Raw genomic sequence first — 18198 nt, 5'->3', positions numbered from 1 at the left:
GAGTAACAAAGCCCCCTTGCCCCTCAAACTCTCTTTGATTAAACAAAAGGCTTCCACACCACCACTGCCTTCTGGCCATGATCCGCACCGAGATCCTGCTTCCAATGCCCCACCCTCAGGCTCAGCACCAAAACGGGCCCAAGCCGGAAGGCTTAACTGACTGAGTCGAGGAAAGACATCTTCGGAACCGAAACCTTCAGCTCCAAAAGACAAAAAGGACAAGTTCAGTTTGGCACTGAAATTAAAAGATACTCTTCAAAAGCCTCCAGAACCTATCCTGGACAGGAGAAACTGGACCCTAAGGAAAAGAAAATGTATATTCATCCAGACACTGGACATATATTGGCTAAAGGTGTGACACCTTCTTCCAAAAGAAAGATTATCTCAGAGGACACTAGCTACAAAAATTCTCTAAAAAAGAAGAAGGACATGGCTACAAGTCCTATCTACCCTAGTCCTCAATCCCCTCCAATATCTTTACCACTACTACCATTGCCATGCTCAGACCCTTCACACATAACACCTCAGGGTTCTCCACACACACACAGCCTGATATAGGGGATGATGATGATAATTATGACAATAGTCAACTACCAACAGACCCATGGGATGACTATAATATTGATCCACCAATGCATAATGACCCTGATTTATATCCTGCAAAACCATCACCTCCCGAAGACAATGTAGCATATCAGGAGTTTATTTCCAGGGCAGCATCTTACCAAGGGGTCAAAGTTTGCTGATGTTAAAAGGCATGATGAGGCATGCCGATTACATTTTTAAAGACTCTGTACATGCCCGTATATTAAATAAACAATAAACCTGATATTTGGAAAGCGCGAACAAATCACCCCTAAGTGTCTGAAGGCGCTAGGGGCCGTCAGGGAGATTAAGCGAGCTATTACCCAGAGTCACATGGTGCTGTGCTGGGCTGAGGATGTCTTTATTTTTGCGAGATTATGCAACACAGTTCAGGAGCAAATTCCAAATTTTCTGGTAGCACCACCAGCATTTCCCCCACTAACGCAACTTATAACTTCTGCGGACAGGGCAAGATGGATGCCAGTGTGTTTTTATTACAGCCAATAGAAGCAGTACCAGCTCGGCGAGCATAGGTTCAGGACCATGGCACACCTCTCAAAGATTAGCAATGTAAATACTGCTGTACTCAAACGGATCAAGTGCCCCTAAAATACTGCCATAAACGTTTGCAAATCCAATGTTTACACAGGGCCTACAGTAAACTAGCTCGGCAACACCATATATGCCCGTCCTGCACTCATAACTAAGTTCTGCAGTGAGGACCATGCAGGCTTCCTACAACTGGCATGGGAATGCCCTATGATCCATTACTACTGAAATAAAATTATCACAATGTTGGCTAGAATGACTGCTCACGCTCTAGTACCCCACCCCCTATTGCTTCTGCTGGGGTATGTTAACAACATACTACAATAGGTTGGACTCTTCTTGGCATTGACCCAGCTTTGGCCACGGGTTGCGATCTATTGGGGTAGCCACAGTACACCTAAGGCACTTAACTGGATCAAAGACCACACAATCTGTAAGGACCCCACAGAAATCTACTCTACACATTGATGTTGCCGATAACCTCCTGACCAAAAGATATATGGACCCCCGACAAGCCTTTCTGGCTGCACAATCTACGGGCAACCACGAAACCCAACATTGACAGGGAATTGCATGCAGATATAGAAGTAAACAAGCCAAACCCCACCATAGCTTGAGAGACATGCAATACCTATATCATGGGACAGCATGATTGATGGGGTGGAGTGATGAGGTGTGGTGAAGATGGTGGGTGGATATGTCAAGCTCAAGTATGAGTAAATGGGGCCCTCTGTCCAAGGTTTCTAATCTGTAGAAGCACTAGACACAGTCAACCTCTTTCACCACTCTTTACTCTGGCCATCGAACCACTGGCAGTATAGTTATGTTGTGATGCCCAGGTCTTGGGCTTCGACTTGGAAATGGCACAGTAAACTGAAAGTACTCGTGGCCTACCATGAATTGCAGGTAACACCAGTGGGCCGGCAGGACGGGGAAGTGAAAGTAAGCGTCCTGCAAGTCCAAGGCTACCATCCAGTCTCCAGGGCAGACAGGACTTAAGCTAGTGTCAACATTTTGAACTTCTCCTTCCGGAGGAACCGGTTGACGTTCCGGAGATCCAAGACAGAACGCAGGCGTTTGTCCTTCTTGTGCACCAGAAAGTAGTGGGAATAGCAACCACGACCTACTTCTGGGGCAGGAACTCGCTCAATGGCCCCCTTGGCCAAGAGAGCCGTAACTTCCTGTCGGAGAAAGGCCAGGTGATCCTCCAACATGCGATGGTGCTGAGCTGGCATGGATAGAGGGGCAGTCTCGAAGGGGAGGGAGAAGCCCCTTCGTACTATCTGCAAAACCCACCTGTCCGACGTGATGGTGCACCAGTGGGGGAGGTGATGGTGAATCCTGCCACCCACTGACGATTGGTAGCCCTGAATGGTCGGACTAGGAGGGTTTGGAGGCTGCTGCAGAGGGGGCGCTGGTGGACTGGCCTGCTCGCTGGCCCCCAGACCCACGACTGTGTGTCCCACGTCCCCGGCTGCGCAGGGGCTGGACAGCTTGCACCGACCTGTCACTCTGGGTGGAACATGACGGGGCACCCCTTCCGTAGCCATAAAAGGGGCAAACAGCAGACTGCGTAGGGTGGGTGATGGAAAGGCCCAAGGACTTGGCCGTAGCCCGGGAGCCCTTGAAGCGCTCTAGCGCATTGTCGCTTTGTCGCCAAACAGACGACGGCCATCAAAAGGCATGTCCAGCAAGGTATGCTGGACATCCCCGGAAAAACCATTTGACCTCAGCCAGGCGTAGCGTCGAAGGGCTACCGACGTTGAAATCGTCCTGCCTAGCGAGTCGGCGGTGTCCAGTCCACATCTTATGGTAAACTTGGCTGCGTCTCTCCTCTCGGCGACTGCACGGGAAAGCACGGCCTGGGCCTCCTCCGGGCACTGTGGCAGCACCTGCGCTACCGTATCCCACACAGTGGGTGTAACGCCTCAACAGACATGCAGTGTTTACCGACCGCAGTCCCAAGCTGGAGGAAGAAAACATCTTCTTCCCAAGAGGGACCAGCTTTTTGGATTCCCTATCAGGTGGTGCGCTAGGGAATGCGCCTTTGAACGTAGAGGCTTGGACCACCAAGCTCTCAGGGGTGTGGTGTTGGGAGAGGAAAGAGTGGTCGTCCGGATCCAGGCGGTGGCGTCTGGCAATCATCATATCCACAGGAGCCCCTGTGTTTTGGGTCTGGACCAGGTGCCCAAAAGAATGTCAGTAAGGGCTTCATTGAAAGGCAGCAGGGGCTCCGAAGCGGCCGCTGCAGGTTGAAGCACCTCCGTCAGGAGATTTATCCTAACCACCACCGTAGGTAGCTCAAGGTTGAGGACCTTGGCCACCCTTCGCAACACCACTGCGTATGAATCACCCTCCTCCGTAGCCACGGTAGGAGGAAAACAGCATTCCAAGGTAATGGGGAGGTATCCAGACCACTGGATTCCCCGAACTGCTCTCTCTAGTCCGATTCATCCAACTGGTCAGCTAAAGGGTCTACAGACCCCTCCAAGTCCTCCTCACCCTCCTCTGGTTGCCAATCTGGCCTGTGGAAAACGTCAGGGTAGAATAGAGGTACAAAAGTACTGCTGGGCGTCGGATCTGGCATCGGTCGACGTCAGTCCGGCTCCGTGTCCAAGTCAGGGTGGAGGCCGGGGTCGACGCCAGATTGGGACTCAACAGGCGTCGGGTGCGGACGTTGTGCAGGTGGAATCGGCACCGGGGAAGCTGTTACAAAGTCAACCGGCGCTGATCCGGATCCAGGCCTGGATCCAAGGGGACCCTGCGGTGCCGGGGCCGTAGTCAAAGGCCCAGGGCCCTTGTGCCGGCGGAGTCGGGCTGCCCAAAGATGGCATGCATCACTTTGTAGAAACTCCGAAGCTGGGCAGGGATCGCTCTGGCTACCGGAAACGGAGGGAAACTCGAAGTCGATGCGTCAGGCTCCGCACGCGTAGCTGCAGGACAGGCACCATCCGCATGCGTCAGCCGATGGACGGGAAGAAGTCGAAGAGTGACGATGCTTCTTTGACTTCTTCTTGTGCTTCGACTTACCTGAGGAGTGCGAAGACTTCGATGACGAGTGGTGGTGACTCCTCGACCTCCCACGCGACCAGGATCTCAAATGCCACGGAGCGGACTGCCGGGCCTCGAGAAGCTTTCAGGACCGCTTCTGCAAAGACTTCGGATTCATGGTCCGGCTGTCGGAGCACAACTTGGGATCATGGTCATGCTCCAGGCACCACAGGCACATGCGGTGCGGGTCCTTAACCGACATCAGCTTGCAACAGGTGTCGCAAGCCGTGAAGCCGGGCTGAGGACGACTGGACATCCCTGCATGCACCAAGAGTCGACAAAAGTCGCAAAATAAGTCAGCCAGAAAGTGACTGCAGGTACCGCTCTCTCCTAGTCTGCGCTGGCTGGTGCAGAAAAAGAACTGATGTCAGCGCGCGAGGGCAGCGTCTGAGTAGATACTGCAACATCATTACGGCGACCACGACGCCAATGACGAACGTGGAGTCGACCGACGCCACCTATCGATGCGCAGGGGTACTGCTGACGAAAAAATTCTCCGGATCAAGTCTGATGCCTGGGGGTAATTCTAAGGTAAGGAATCTATAACTAATTGTCTCTTTCAGATTATAGTCCACTCGAGACTAAACTACTCATTGGTCCCTTGGGAAAAGGAGGGATATCCCAAATTTATAAAACAGTGGCTAATAATTTCCACAATTTCATGTCAGGTCTTGGTGAACGCTGGATGATAGTGATTGAAGGGATGGCTGTATGACCCCCACGCACGCTAGTCAGTGAGACTGCCCTTCATTGAATTTAAATACCTCTAACTTACATATCTCACACCCCACCGGCTGTGGCAAGCCCACAGATTACTTCAACCTAAATGTTTCCGCTGCCTGGAAATCAATAGGGGATTTCTTCTACATGGTGTGGGGCTGCCCAATTATATTAACGTACTGGCAAAGAGTCAAATAGACCCTTCACCACGTCTCGCCCTACTAGGGATCCTGGAAGACTTCGGGGCCCACTTGAAGATTGCACCCTAGTGGGGATTAGAGCTGTGATCGCCAAAAGAAATATTGCTAAGCACTGGAACTGGATGGGTCCTCCCTCCCTAACCGAACGGTGTTAGGGAATGGACTGGTGCGTGAAGCAGGAGGAGCACATATACGTGGCACAGGGATGTCCTATGAAGCATGGCAAAATCTGGGGAAAATGTGGGTCTTATTATGGACTGGGCTAGAGAACAGTAGATGTTAAAAAATGAATGTATGTCGCCGGTGTTAGCTTAGATGGATTTATTATGAACCACTGTGTGCACTGTTCTGACTTGCTTTGTTCACAAAATAAAATATTGAAAAAATTGTGAATATGAGAAAAACAAAGGGGCATATGTACAAGCTCCTATCGCCATCAGAACGTCACTTTCAGTGACGTTGTGGTGACGATCGGGGCCTCCCCTCATTTAAAAGGCAGCGTTAAGCCACTTAATGTGGCTTAACACTGCCTTGTAAATAAGGACCCCTTTCACTATGCTTAGAGTGAAAGGGGTGGGCAATGGGTGTTGTGGTGGGTGTTCCACCGCAACACCCATTGATTTTGACACTGCTCCCTATTTACAAGGGCAGCGTAAATAGGAGGCAGCGCCAAAATTAAGACCAGGGAAAACCTGGTCTTAACTTGGCAAAACGAGGAGGAATGCTTTATTTCTCCTCATTTTTGCTTTTCCATGTGTGCTGCCTTGTGCAGCACACATGGAAAAAGCAAAATGCTTTGGATTGTTTATGTGAAGGAAGGTGTCCCTTCCTGCACATAAACTATCCTTAAAAAAATGACATTTTGTAACTTCCATGTGTGCTGCATTAAGCAGCACACATAGAAGTGACAAAATGGCATTTCAGGATTGTTTATGCGCAGGAAGGGACACCTTCCTACAACTAAACAATCCTCCCCTGCACGCAGACAGCTTTGCACTAAGGTGCAAGGGTGCCTGCGTTGGCGCTTCACTGCTAGGTGTAGCGCCAGCACAGGGGGAAACACAAGGCTGCACCATATGTAAATATGGTGCAGACTTGCGTTCCTGAAGTGGCGGAGTGAGGCGTTAGGCCGTGACAGCTAATGCCTCACTCCGCCAGTTCCTTGTACATATGGCCCTAAATGTGCAAACACCACTGTGCTCCCATGCCTGTTCCTTGATGTTAAGGATGTAAAGATTGGGAAGACATTTTGGCAGATCAAGCCTCTTCATCCTACCAGGTGAAATTAATGGTTACTACCTCCTATGTTAAATGCAATCTTGTATATGTCTTCTCAGCATGCACATTGTTACCCTTCTGATCAGAAAATTAAGCTCCAGCAGGAACAGCAGGGCAAAACATCCAATAATGTGATTACGAAGGGTGGCTAAGCCACTGGCATTAGTCTTGGTATTAATAACAGTTATGAAGGGAATTGGAGAAGGTCACATTTCCACTACAAGGATATGTTCATTGAAGAGAGTACATGGCTTCAATTAAGAACACCCCAATATGTACGTATTGGTATTTATGCATCACAAACCTAGAAAGGGAGCAACAGGGTGCTGAACAGTGCAGGTGAATCCAGAGATACGATTCAAGTTTGTTTACGAGAGGAGAATAGTCGCTAGCTTCCAAACTACATGTTGGTAGTGCTATTTCTAGGACAATGGCTTCCAAGCAGTAGAAAAGCAAAACATAATTAACAGGATGATTTACTGAATTGTGTCTCCTTAGATTGCTCCCCTGCAAATAGCGGATTTGTATACCTTCCAGTCTTTGTCCTTGAAGGGGGAATATATAGGAAACAATAGACAGTAGATAAAAAAAACACCTTGTCGTAAAGCAGGATCAGCGCAGAAGGCCTTAAAGCTCACAAACCTTTCTGTCTTGAAAGTTTGAGGTTTCAAAGAGCAGCATCTAAAAGGCTGGTGAAGGTTATAGAGAATACCTAAAGGGACCCCCTCATTCTTCTCCTGCGAGGCAAAATCCCTAATGCCCTGGAAGGGTTTTTTATGAGCAAGCCCATGAAGGGGGTATATTTTCAAGCCTTTTCTCAAGAAATTAGCATCTAAGCTAGGATGCATTTTGAGAACAACTATGGGATTAAATAGAACCTAAAATCTGCACTGTTACGGCTCTCTCCTCCCATGAATCTCAAGTATTTTTGTTACCAGCTTAGGCAACCTTTCAATCATGAAATTTAAACCCCTACCACACGTCAGAGTAAACTTGCTTGAGTTTGCTACCAATAGCAAGTTTAGGTCAAAAAGTTTAGTGACTAAGTTATCCAACTGAAGTGATATCGTATTGGTACCGGGGAGGCTCTAATGGTGTGTAGGAAAGTAGATTATATATAAATGTCCACCTCAAAAGATAAGGTCACCACCTGCTAGATGTCACAAAAATTAAATAAAATAAACTTGTGCTCAATCTCTGGTAACATGACACAAAAAAGTCAGGCTTAACTCAAAGTCAATGCGTAACTATTTAAGCAGAGGGAACAATTGACAAGGTAACACACAAGACAATAAAATTCCACAAGCAATTTTACATTAAAGTGAAAAAAGAAAAAAATACCAAAATGACAAAAAGTTAACAAAGGGAAAGGGACATATGATTTTTTTCAGAAGATTTAAGTGAAAATAGCTCTAAAAACACAAAACGCGCCAATAGTAATCTATGAAAGCAATAGACATGGACCTAAGTGCAATTTGAGGTGAACAGCGAAGGAGCCATGAACAGATACACAAAGTCGATTGGTCTTGGTAAAAGTCTGGAAGTCAAAACGTTTTAAAAAGTCCTAATTTAAAAAGGGACTTTGGTATTTTTTGTGTGAAGAAGTTGTCTCCCTGCTGCAGGAATCTGAAATTGTAGCTTTGAGGTTTCGCTTGCAAAAGTTTCTGCATCCCAAAACAGAAAGCAACTTTTCAGAGATGCTAGACCTTTTGAGAGGAGGCAACTCTGAAATTCAGTAAGATGCGGGGTGGGTAATTTGGCTCTGAAACAAATGTTTATAAAAGTTTTCACACTTTTTCTTGGTGTCCAAGCAACCACATGAGCACATGTATAAGAGACCCAACAACAGGGGGGAGGGGTGGTCATATAATGAGCAGTCTGCTTCTCTCTGGTTACTCAAATCAAGTTCTGGGGTAGCGCTCCTCCCACTGGGTTTGGTACTAGTCTGACTAGGGGACAAAAACAGAGCCCATTCCAGGTGTCACCTAACATTTACTTGTGAATAGGAAAGCCCCTTTGAAGTAAATTAAGTTCCTAGACACACCACTGCTGGTCTTCCTGTCAGGTGAAGAAACCACCTGCTCACTTCCCAGCAATGGTCTCTGCTCTGGGAGCAGTTTTCACACCTAATTCAGGCCAAGCACCAGCTGGGCAGTTGCTTGAAAGTTAGTTTCAACAGCTTCAGGCAGGGTAAAGATAACTTTCTAAAAGTTACATTTCCTATATATTGAATATAAATTTGACTTCGCCATTAGATTGGTTTTGATTAAATGAGAAATAAGTATTTGAATGGAGCCTGTAGATGGAATAGGTCAAGTGTTATAAAGTGTATAATCTGACTTTTCCTATGTACCAGTGACATACAGCCTGATCACTAACAATGTTATTATGGGCCTAGTCACAGGGGTAACATGCCATTTCTGTTGTTACACATGTTCCATTCTTAAATATTATGCACAGTACCTTGTGGGTAGCAGGGTGTGTTTAGGGGTAACACATTTTAATTTTAACAGGGTTTCTTACCTATCCACAGGGTGATTGTGACAGGTCCAGGCAGCAGTATTCAAGTTAAATACAGAAATCAGTTTTGAAGCCAATTTTGACATGTTTTAGGGGCCAGAGCACATACTCCGGATAATAGTTAACCATTGTTGGTGTTTAAGATAGCTAGCAATTCACTCCAAAATAAATGGAAAACTGGGGGGTAACCACCCAAAAGGGGGGCAACTTTGCAACAGTGAGAAATACCCAGGGATACTACCCAGTAACTAATGAATGCCACATTATGACACCCACCCTCCAAAAGCCTTCACTTACATGTTTATCTATTCTCAGGCCTCTGACTAAGCCATTTGTGCTTAAAGTATTTTTTTTTTAATTGAGCTTTCAACCTCTGTCTTTAATAGCATAATGTCAAGCTGCATTTTAAACCCAGTAAGCCGTTATCAAAGCATAGAGAGGATTAAAAATGATTCTTACGTTTTTTGTTAGCTTACTAGCTTTATTGGTCAATGGCAAATTATACCTTTTCTTGAACCAAAGATTCAATTTTTATTGAATTGGTTGTGGTAAGAAGAAGAAAGTAAACTACATTGCTGTTAATGTTGAGATGCCAACAGTGTCTGCAATGGTGCGTGGGCAAATCTGAGCATGCTTTCAGCAGCAGGACTAAATGATGTAGCAGAAGCAGATTTCTTCGGAGCTGTAAGAGCAGTTGTTTGAAGCTCTCATCAAACAGCAAAATTAGTTTGTTAAAACTTTAGTCCTCCGGCCAAACGGGTGAATGTTTGTGAAGTAGGAAACATCTCTCAGTAACAGGTATGTATTGTGCAATACCTTTGTGGTGTAAAATGTGTTCTTCATTATGCAATGTGGTGTGCCCTTGCTCACCACATTCTATACTTTTAAGAGGTTATTTAAATGTCTTACCTGGTCCAATCTTGTGGTGTGGCTTACCTGCAAAGCACTGCAGGCTCAATTCCTGGTGATTTTCAATTAGTTCCAGCAGGACTCTGGAAAGAACAGCAACTTAACAAAAACAACTGGAGGGTTGGTTAGCTGAGGCAGCATAAAGCCATATTCCAAAATAGAGTTCAAGCCCAAATAAGATCTGCAAGATTCTAAATTGATTATTCTAAAGCTGGGCACAAATGGTCAGCATGGCTAGCATATAAACAGAGTTCCTGGTGGTAAAGCAGAACCTGTAACAGCTATTCCAACACCTCAATACCCAGAACAGTGCCTAGAGGCGAAGGTCCTCCAGAAGCACACCAAGAGGAGAGGAGCAATTGGTGGTGGCTTCATAGGGACTTGGCCACACCCCCTTCATCATTTATGTTCTACTTCACTTTACCAGCAGCTGTAGCAAAAAGAGGATTAAGAAAAAAACTTGAAAGGCTATGGTCTGGTAAGAGAAAGCTGGACAATCTATGTCTGCCTCCACCCCTGCCAGATAGAGGTTTGTGTACTGCCCTAACAGGCAAACAACTAGGCTTTGGCAACATTGTATTATTTAAGGATCGATACATAGCAAGGATGAGGTTCCTGGGAGAAGCATCCATTTACACAATAGATGCATAACTTGTACCAACCATGATGTACATGTAATATCGAACTCTACGATGGTCTACCCCGTTACGTATATGTTCCAATCATTTATGTGAAAAGTGATACATGTACGTTTATATAACTAAATGCCAATAAAAAGAATTTTCAAAAAAATAGATGCATAACTTGTGGCAACTTTAGTACAAATTCTCAATTATTTAGAGCTTGAGAGGGGCTATAATATCAGGGTCTTGCTTGTATGCTCCGTTAGGGTCTTCAGGGAACAGTTAGTGAGTCGACCGGAGGCAGAAAAACTCAAGAGAATGGAGAAAGACCATGTGAGCTTTTTCCTGAGGACTGCGCCTGTAACACAGCTCATCGCGTAATCTGTCAGGAAAAAAAAAAAGAACCATCGCTGCTGTGAAAATGTAATCCTAAGGAATGTTTAGTCTGAAGTTAAAAAACATATTGGTGCTATCTAAAATGGTTCACATAATGAATATAGTGTTAATTTGCCCTCTACTGGTGTTAAAAAGAGAATACAACAGCAGTGTGAAGAGCATCTATGTGGAGAGCATCAAGGATGCTCCGGAACGCTTTTTAGTTGTGAAAATGTACACAGAAATTTACTGAACCTTTCTTTGCTGTCGTTTTAGAAAGGTGAAAATTAGGATGCACATTTTCACTTTAGTTCCCTATTGTTTTGAGCATGCCACTCAGAATATAGCATCAGTGATTTTCAGCTCAGTTGCTTTCAAGTCATAGATCCAGCTTTACACACTCCTGACGTGAAGTGATCAAGTCACATATCAAATATGTTGTCACCCATCACTGTTTAACTATAAATATCAACATTTATTTTAAACCCTACTGACAAATCATTATCAATTTCCCTTTTCAGGTTTCCATTATTCATAGCAGTATACAAGATTTGCTATGAAGGAACACCAGTCAAAGAATTCATCTCTTGTCTACAAAACCATCCAGAACACTTGTAACCAGGAACAAGACCTACTTTTCTCCGTTTTCCAATTTTCAGAAAGCATTAGATCATACGTGGCATTCTAAGATTATTTAAAATGTTCTGGCCTTCAAGAATCTGATCATAGATTTGTCAAACTGTTATGTTCTATGCATACATTGTAAAGGCCTGGTTTGATTTTCAGATCCAATCATTTGTGATAAGCCACTTGACTGTCAGGGTGCAGAGAACCCAATACAGAATGTATTAGGCTGTCGAGAGATTATTTTTGACTGCAAGGTTTTCAACATTTTCCAATATTCTAGGTGACTGTCAAGCAACAGTGTGTTAACTCTGTCATAGCACCGTAGCTGCTGTAAACAGTCAGACCTGGAACGTTGATAAGTGGGAAGTAACAGAAATCCACTGTATTACTAACCACAGGTAGATTTAGATTTTTGATTTTCCCAATAAGCAATCTCTACACCATTACATTAGTTTAAATTACCAATGCATCCATATTAACCATTATAACATTTCAGTTAATATATTTTAATAGTGCATAATTTCATTCTAGGACTTGTCTAAGATCTGGAAGCATTAAAGGAAAACAACATTCTCGCATGACAAACACCACTGGCTTGACATTTAATCTGGAAAATTAACATGGGATTAAAGATCATTGGAAAATCCCAGTCATTCAAGATGTCGGCATTTTAGCAGTTTTATTTTTTTTTGCTTCTAGTGAAATGGTGTAGATTCACAGTTTCAAATGTAGTAACGTGAAAGATACTTAAAACGGAGACTCTTCACTAAATTTAAAAAAAAATAGGAATCCGGTACTTAAACTTCTTGCTGCAAACGCACACTTTTCAAGTCCACGTTCTTATTTTGAATCTGTTCATCATATGAGGCTGCTATTGTAGCAGAAACTGCTGTTATTACTATAAAAACAATATCAAGTAGATGAATGAGTGACTCAACAGAGGGCAGTAAATACGTTTACAACCCACTTTGTGCAAAATAACTATATAATAGCAACTAACCCACATTCACAGGTAGGTCCTTAGCAGTTGTTGATTCAGTGAAGGCTATAACACTAATCATGTGTCTATGCGATATCCTCATTTTTATGGAATATACTGTGCACGATAAGGCTATTCACCTCCCTAAATAATTAAATAATTTCACTTTAATAAACACACAATGCGATAAACCAATTTTCCTCTTAACCCTTCATCCCTGCATTTTATAGCATTTGTACATGGGGAAAATGTGGCAATTTAATGCAAGAAATTTTAACCTAGAATAATTACTTTTATATGTTAAATGTATATCTCACAATCTTGAGGTATAGTAATCCTTACAGTGAAACTGAATGTTTATTTCACAGCATTAGCAAAGTCCCAATGTATTTGTGCTTGGTCTTTACTGTTCCACAGCCCAGAGCAGAAGAGGTAGTCATTCAAGTTTAGAGAGTAGTTTATATGGCTCCTATCAGACCATGTGAAACATGAACGGGCTGCAGACTGTTCGCTGTTATTGCACTGTTTCAAGTTTGGGATACATTATTAGATTGTTACAGTTTACAACTTTACCCAATATCTGATTGTAAAAGGTGACCTTTACTACATCATGTTTTGTTTCCTAAACTGTGTGGAGCTTGACATCTGGTTACTAACGACTTAACTTTACAGATAAAGCTATACTGATGTTATCAACAAATGCAGAGTTAACTATTTTGTTAAGAAGTAATCAGCAAGAACAAGCTTTTATTTTAACGTCATGTAACATATGTATATCACAACAGCATACAAATAAACATGGACCAATGCAGCCCTGTGTATTTGATTAATTTAATGTGCTCATCTGGGGAAAAATAAAAGGAAGAATTTTTGTTTAATGATTTTATTGAATAACATACTCATCAAACAAGGTTCTAAATTTTAGATAATGCAAGTAGACTATTAATACACAGTTCAATTTACACAAAATGTTATCCTGTATAAAATATTTGTACAATTTTGAGAAAAGTAAACACTTTGATTCATTTCACGGGTACTTCTACTCATTCTGTATTTTATACTTACACCTAAACATTTACAAATCTGTTTTCAGTTCATAGGCAGGTAAGTGGCTCACAGTAATGCCTTCTGAACAGACCTGGAGTGAGTACAAACCCTGCACAGTAGATCACGTGGACTGAGCCAAGCACAAACAAACAGTTGTGCATTTAGCTAGTCTTAGAAATATCAGCAAATATTCAAATGGTAATGTGCAACACTGAATAAAAGACTAGACAACTATGATGAACAGTCATGAATAGCTTTTAGACAATAGCTATAGGTAGCACTATGTATCTAGAGGCATTTTGGCATCTTTTTGTCATATCAAACAACACTATGCCTTAATTATAAAAAAAACACTGTTTACCTAAATGAACTGTTCTGGCACAGTTGGAAAGATACACTGCAATCACCAATTCAGATTAATTTGGATCTTTGTTAAACAGGGTGCAGATTTCCTGTGCCTCTTAAACTTGTGCCAGCAGCCTCCTGTCATTTGCACACTGAAGTGACCCAAACTATCTGTCTGAAACACACACACAAAATCTAGTGCTAACAAAACAGAGTAACAAATCGAGGATAGTGGTATTCCATGCTTACAAAACTAAGTAGTACAGTTGTTTTTATATTTTCTAAATGTAGCCACACTTTACTCCGAAGGTAAGATTTAGCAATTGGCATATCAGCATCAACATTGTATGTAATATTTTGCATGATTATAGTTTATATTGGGTTAAAACCCAAGATAAATTATAACGGTGCTGCATGGTTTGACATTTCAGGTGCTCTCAAATATTTCCCACATGTAGGTACTTTTCTAATGATTTTATGTAGCAAGTTTGTAAATGGCTTATCCTTCCTACATTAATGAAATACTCAATGAAACCTGAGAAGCATTTCTTTTAAGACTTTATTCATTAGACACATTGCTCTTTCACACATTAAGTAGGAGAAATCTTTGAGGTAGACTGAAAATACCCGTGATAAAGAATTAAGAAACACACATCTTTCAGCAACAAATATGTACTGCCTATTGGTATAAAAAAAACTGTTTTATTTAAAAAAAACAAAAAAAAAACAACTTTTAATAACCATGGTTATCAGTTGATGACCAGGCAACGCCATTGTTTTGTTTCAATTGTCATATATAAAAAAGTTATGCCTACATGTAAAGGACCAGAAATTGGATACAGAAAACTTACAATGTACTGTAATGCAATAAATATGCATTTTAATTTAAGAAAACAAAAACCCTCCATCCCCCAAACAGTATTAAAATTGTAGGCTAGTTAATGCTTCCTTTAATTTTGGAAGTAAATGGAAAGTTTGGCCCAAGCCTATAATAATCTAGTTGATGGGCAGTTACAGAAGACTTTAGTACAGGGAGATACAATTCTTTACACTGTGCAGATCAGAATGACACCTGTTTCATATTAGAATACGTGACACATGCAAAGATATTATTTACTACAAATCTTATTCTAGATGGTCTGATGCTCTGACACTTGGAAATATGATTTACTCTTGTAAATAATGAGTTTTGCACTTTGTTTGGAACAATTATGGTGCTAGAGTCCAACATAACTCTTCTGAGATATATACATACATACCCACACACACACATATATTTACACACACACACCAATGTAACAATTATCGATAACATAGGTAACATGAGTGCAAACTTATAGCTCATATAATATATTTTTACATAATCTGCAAGTAAAAAAGGCATCAAAACATAAGGCTATTTATTGCACACTCGTCAAACAATCAATATGTTTCCCAGACCAGGGGCCCTATTCCAAAAGCTTATTTTGTCTTGAGTAAATGTGTCTTCTTCATGGAAACCTAGGCGTAAATTATACATTAGTCAGGATTAAGTCACACCTACTGACTGAAAATGTTTGGTGATTTGGGCCAGCAATTTTTTTTATCTTGCCTGGTAAGTTTTCCCCCCTCTGAGTCTTTGTGCTGATTTGTTATTTCCAACTGAGATGTTTTAGTATCAATCAGCCATTATAATTTCACATTTGTGACTACAACCTACTGATTATTATTTTTCAATGAGTACCTTAAAATGAAAGGGGCAATATTATTAGATTAGAATACAGCAGTATAACTAAGGACATTAGTAGATACAACAACTAATCAATTTTTTTGTAAATCACGTAGGAAATATAATATTCTATATGACTGACAATATGGCTATTTATTCAGCTTTATTAGGGTTAGTTACTGCAACGAAGAAATCAAAGAGTCACTAACAATTTGAATGTAAAACGGACATCAGAATGAACACCCATGACACCCACTGCCAGCCGTCCTCAAATTAATGTTGTACTCTTATGACTAATGATATTGCTTGAGTCATGATTTAGTGTGCCTTGCAGATGGTAGCAATCTAAAGCTAGAAACGAGTGTAACAAAGGGGACAGCATGAACATTCTTAATGTTTTACATTTCATCAAAACCAAATTACAGTGATTCTTCTCCTGTACCCAAAAATGAAAATAGGAAAAACAACTATTCTGCTTGAGAAAGGAATATGTGACATCATATAAATTTATGAAAGACAAACAGAGAAGTCAGCATCCTGTATTTTCACACTTACCCAGCTAAGGCATCAGCACTGGATAGATGACCAAACGAACAACAAACAAACAAATGTGAACAGGACCTTAATGTACAATATATTTGCCCAACTGGAGACTGACATGATTGCCTGTGTACTGCGGAAGATGGTATGATGATAGTCGCTCCTGCAGCTGTAATGACCCATTTCGTGAATCACTTGAAATGCAGCCTTTTCCTTATGTGTACTCATATATAAACCCATACAAAAAAGAATGGTTACTTCTTTTGAAGTGATAACCAACGCTATACATGAATGAAATCTCTAGAAGTGACAGAGTCGCATTGTTTTGGGACAGGCTTATAGTTTAAGATGAACAATACAAGCTTCATGACCCTAAGATAGCAGGAACAGTGAAGTTCAAAAGCAATGTAACAGAAACACAAACAGAATGACAGTGCATTTATTAAGAATGCATAGGTATGATAAACAAATACCATGACATTAACAGATGCCGTCTATTTTACCAAGGAACTAACATGTTCAAAATAAGCTCCAATAATTTTTGTAGTATAAATACATATAAATATGTTAGTTTACGGTGGAAATAAATGGCAATAGTTAAAATGTAAAAGGCAGCTTTATCAGTGATGAAACCTAACAATTTCCATGACTATTAGCTGAGGTATTTATCCAGTTTAAGGCTTCCACTGCTCTGCACATACAGAAGTACTTCCCTCAACGAATACATGTGCTCTGATGGCATTAGGTTTGTAAATAATAAATAAATACGTTTTATATGTCCAAGCTTCTAACATACCATAACAAACACCAACTAGCAAGCATCATAACACCATAAAAGCTTTTTATTTTTGGCGGTGTAACAAATCCATCAAAGACCTCTTATTAGAAGTATCCCAGCATCTAGCATACATTTAAATATAGGCCAAGAGAGTTGATGGCAGTTTCTGTTTAGCTAGGCGTGAAACAGAATTGTGTGGAGGCTTTACACATCACAGCCCATCTTTATGGAATTAGTCAGATGTGGCAATATAGACCATATAATCTGACTTTGCAGTGAAAACAAATGCTTTAATGAACACCACTTCCCATCTCTATCTAAAGCATAGATAGTTAAGGGATAGTTCAGAAAGCTCATCAAAGGTGAGGCATTTCATTTTTTTAGGTAACACAAGTGCACTTCCCTGTATCCCACGTACACCAGCAGAAAGAGGAATAACCAAAGAGCTACATGCAAGTGACATTGGGTAGACTCATACAAGGGCTAGATGAGTTCAGTCATTTGGGATCTGTGCTGCCAATTATTCTGGACACTTCGCCCACTCAGAATTCATTGTTTTATCAGAGAAGTGTTGTCTTTTATTAATGGTCCAGCACCCTAGCCATCTTAACATGGAATTTAAATCTGATAAAAGGGAAACATAACTCCTAGGTCATCAGATGCTACCCATGTTTGTTCTCCCGGTTTTGCAGTTGTTAACCAACAACTTCTGAAATAAATAGCATATAATTTCCAGACATATGTACACAAAGGCAAAAAGTATGGAACACGTTTCCAAAACACCTATACAGAGCATGAAATTAGAGGCATCTTTAATAATGTAGTGTAACGTTTTGAAAGGCTATTCTAGTCTGAAATTTCAAGTGAAGGCGTCCAATAACTAAATTATTGTTTGCAAATTATTCCCAAAACAAACACTCATAAGGGCCATGCCAGCTGTCTTTACCACATCTTATCCCGAGAAGTACCCTCCTTTTAGTAATTGACTGGTATCCAAGGTTCCTGTGTAGAGACCCAAACAATGATTTTATCAGCCCTACACAGTACCAAAGGTGTGTAAAGCAGACTAGGACCCTTTTGTTCTTACCCCCATTGTACATAATGGGATGTGCAGCTATGGCACAGTTAAATCAAAAAGAAATGACCGATACAGATCAAGACTGGGCATGATAAGTTTGCCTACTAATCTGAAGGATGATGAGAACCTATATTACTGATACGTAACTTATTTTCCAGCTGCTATCTACTTCCAAGTACTTTAAATCACAGTATTAAGCAGTAAAACACATTAACAATATTTACAGCATCATATTCCAGGATGTTTCATAGTAAGATGTTGAGCATTATCTCATGTCCCACTTTGA

General features: G+C 41.7%; 1 protein-coding gene across 1 annotated transcript in view; it reads left to right on the top strand.

The window, feature by feature from the left end:
- LOC146857015 (glycerol-3-phosphate dehydrogenase 1-like protein) overlaps window positions 1-13227 on the top strand; it is a 186766-nt gene extending 173539 nt beyond the window's left edge. The window contains exon 8 of the mRNA XM_085647502.1: window positions 11332-13227. Coding sequence (XP_085503628.1) covers window positions 11332-11428 — 97 coding nt within the window. The 3' untranslated portion in view covers window positions 11429-13227. The remainder of the gene's footprint in view (window positions 1-11331) is intronic.
- Window positions 13228-18198: the final 4971 nt, after the last annotated feature.

The sequence above is a fragment of the Triturus cristatus genome, chromosome 3_2 (assembly GCF_964204655.1).
Source record: "Triturus cristatus chromosome 3_2, aTriCri1.1, whole genome shotgun sequence".
NCBI lineage: Eukaryota > Metazoa > Chordata > Amphibia > Caudata > Salamandridae > Triturus > Triturus cristatus.
The sequence above is the reverse complement of the archived record's forward strand: the minus strand, read 5'-3'. Positions and strand labels throughout refer to the sequence as shown.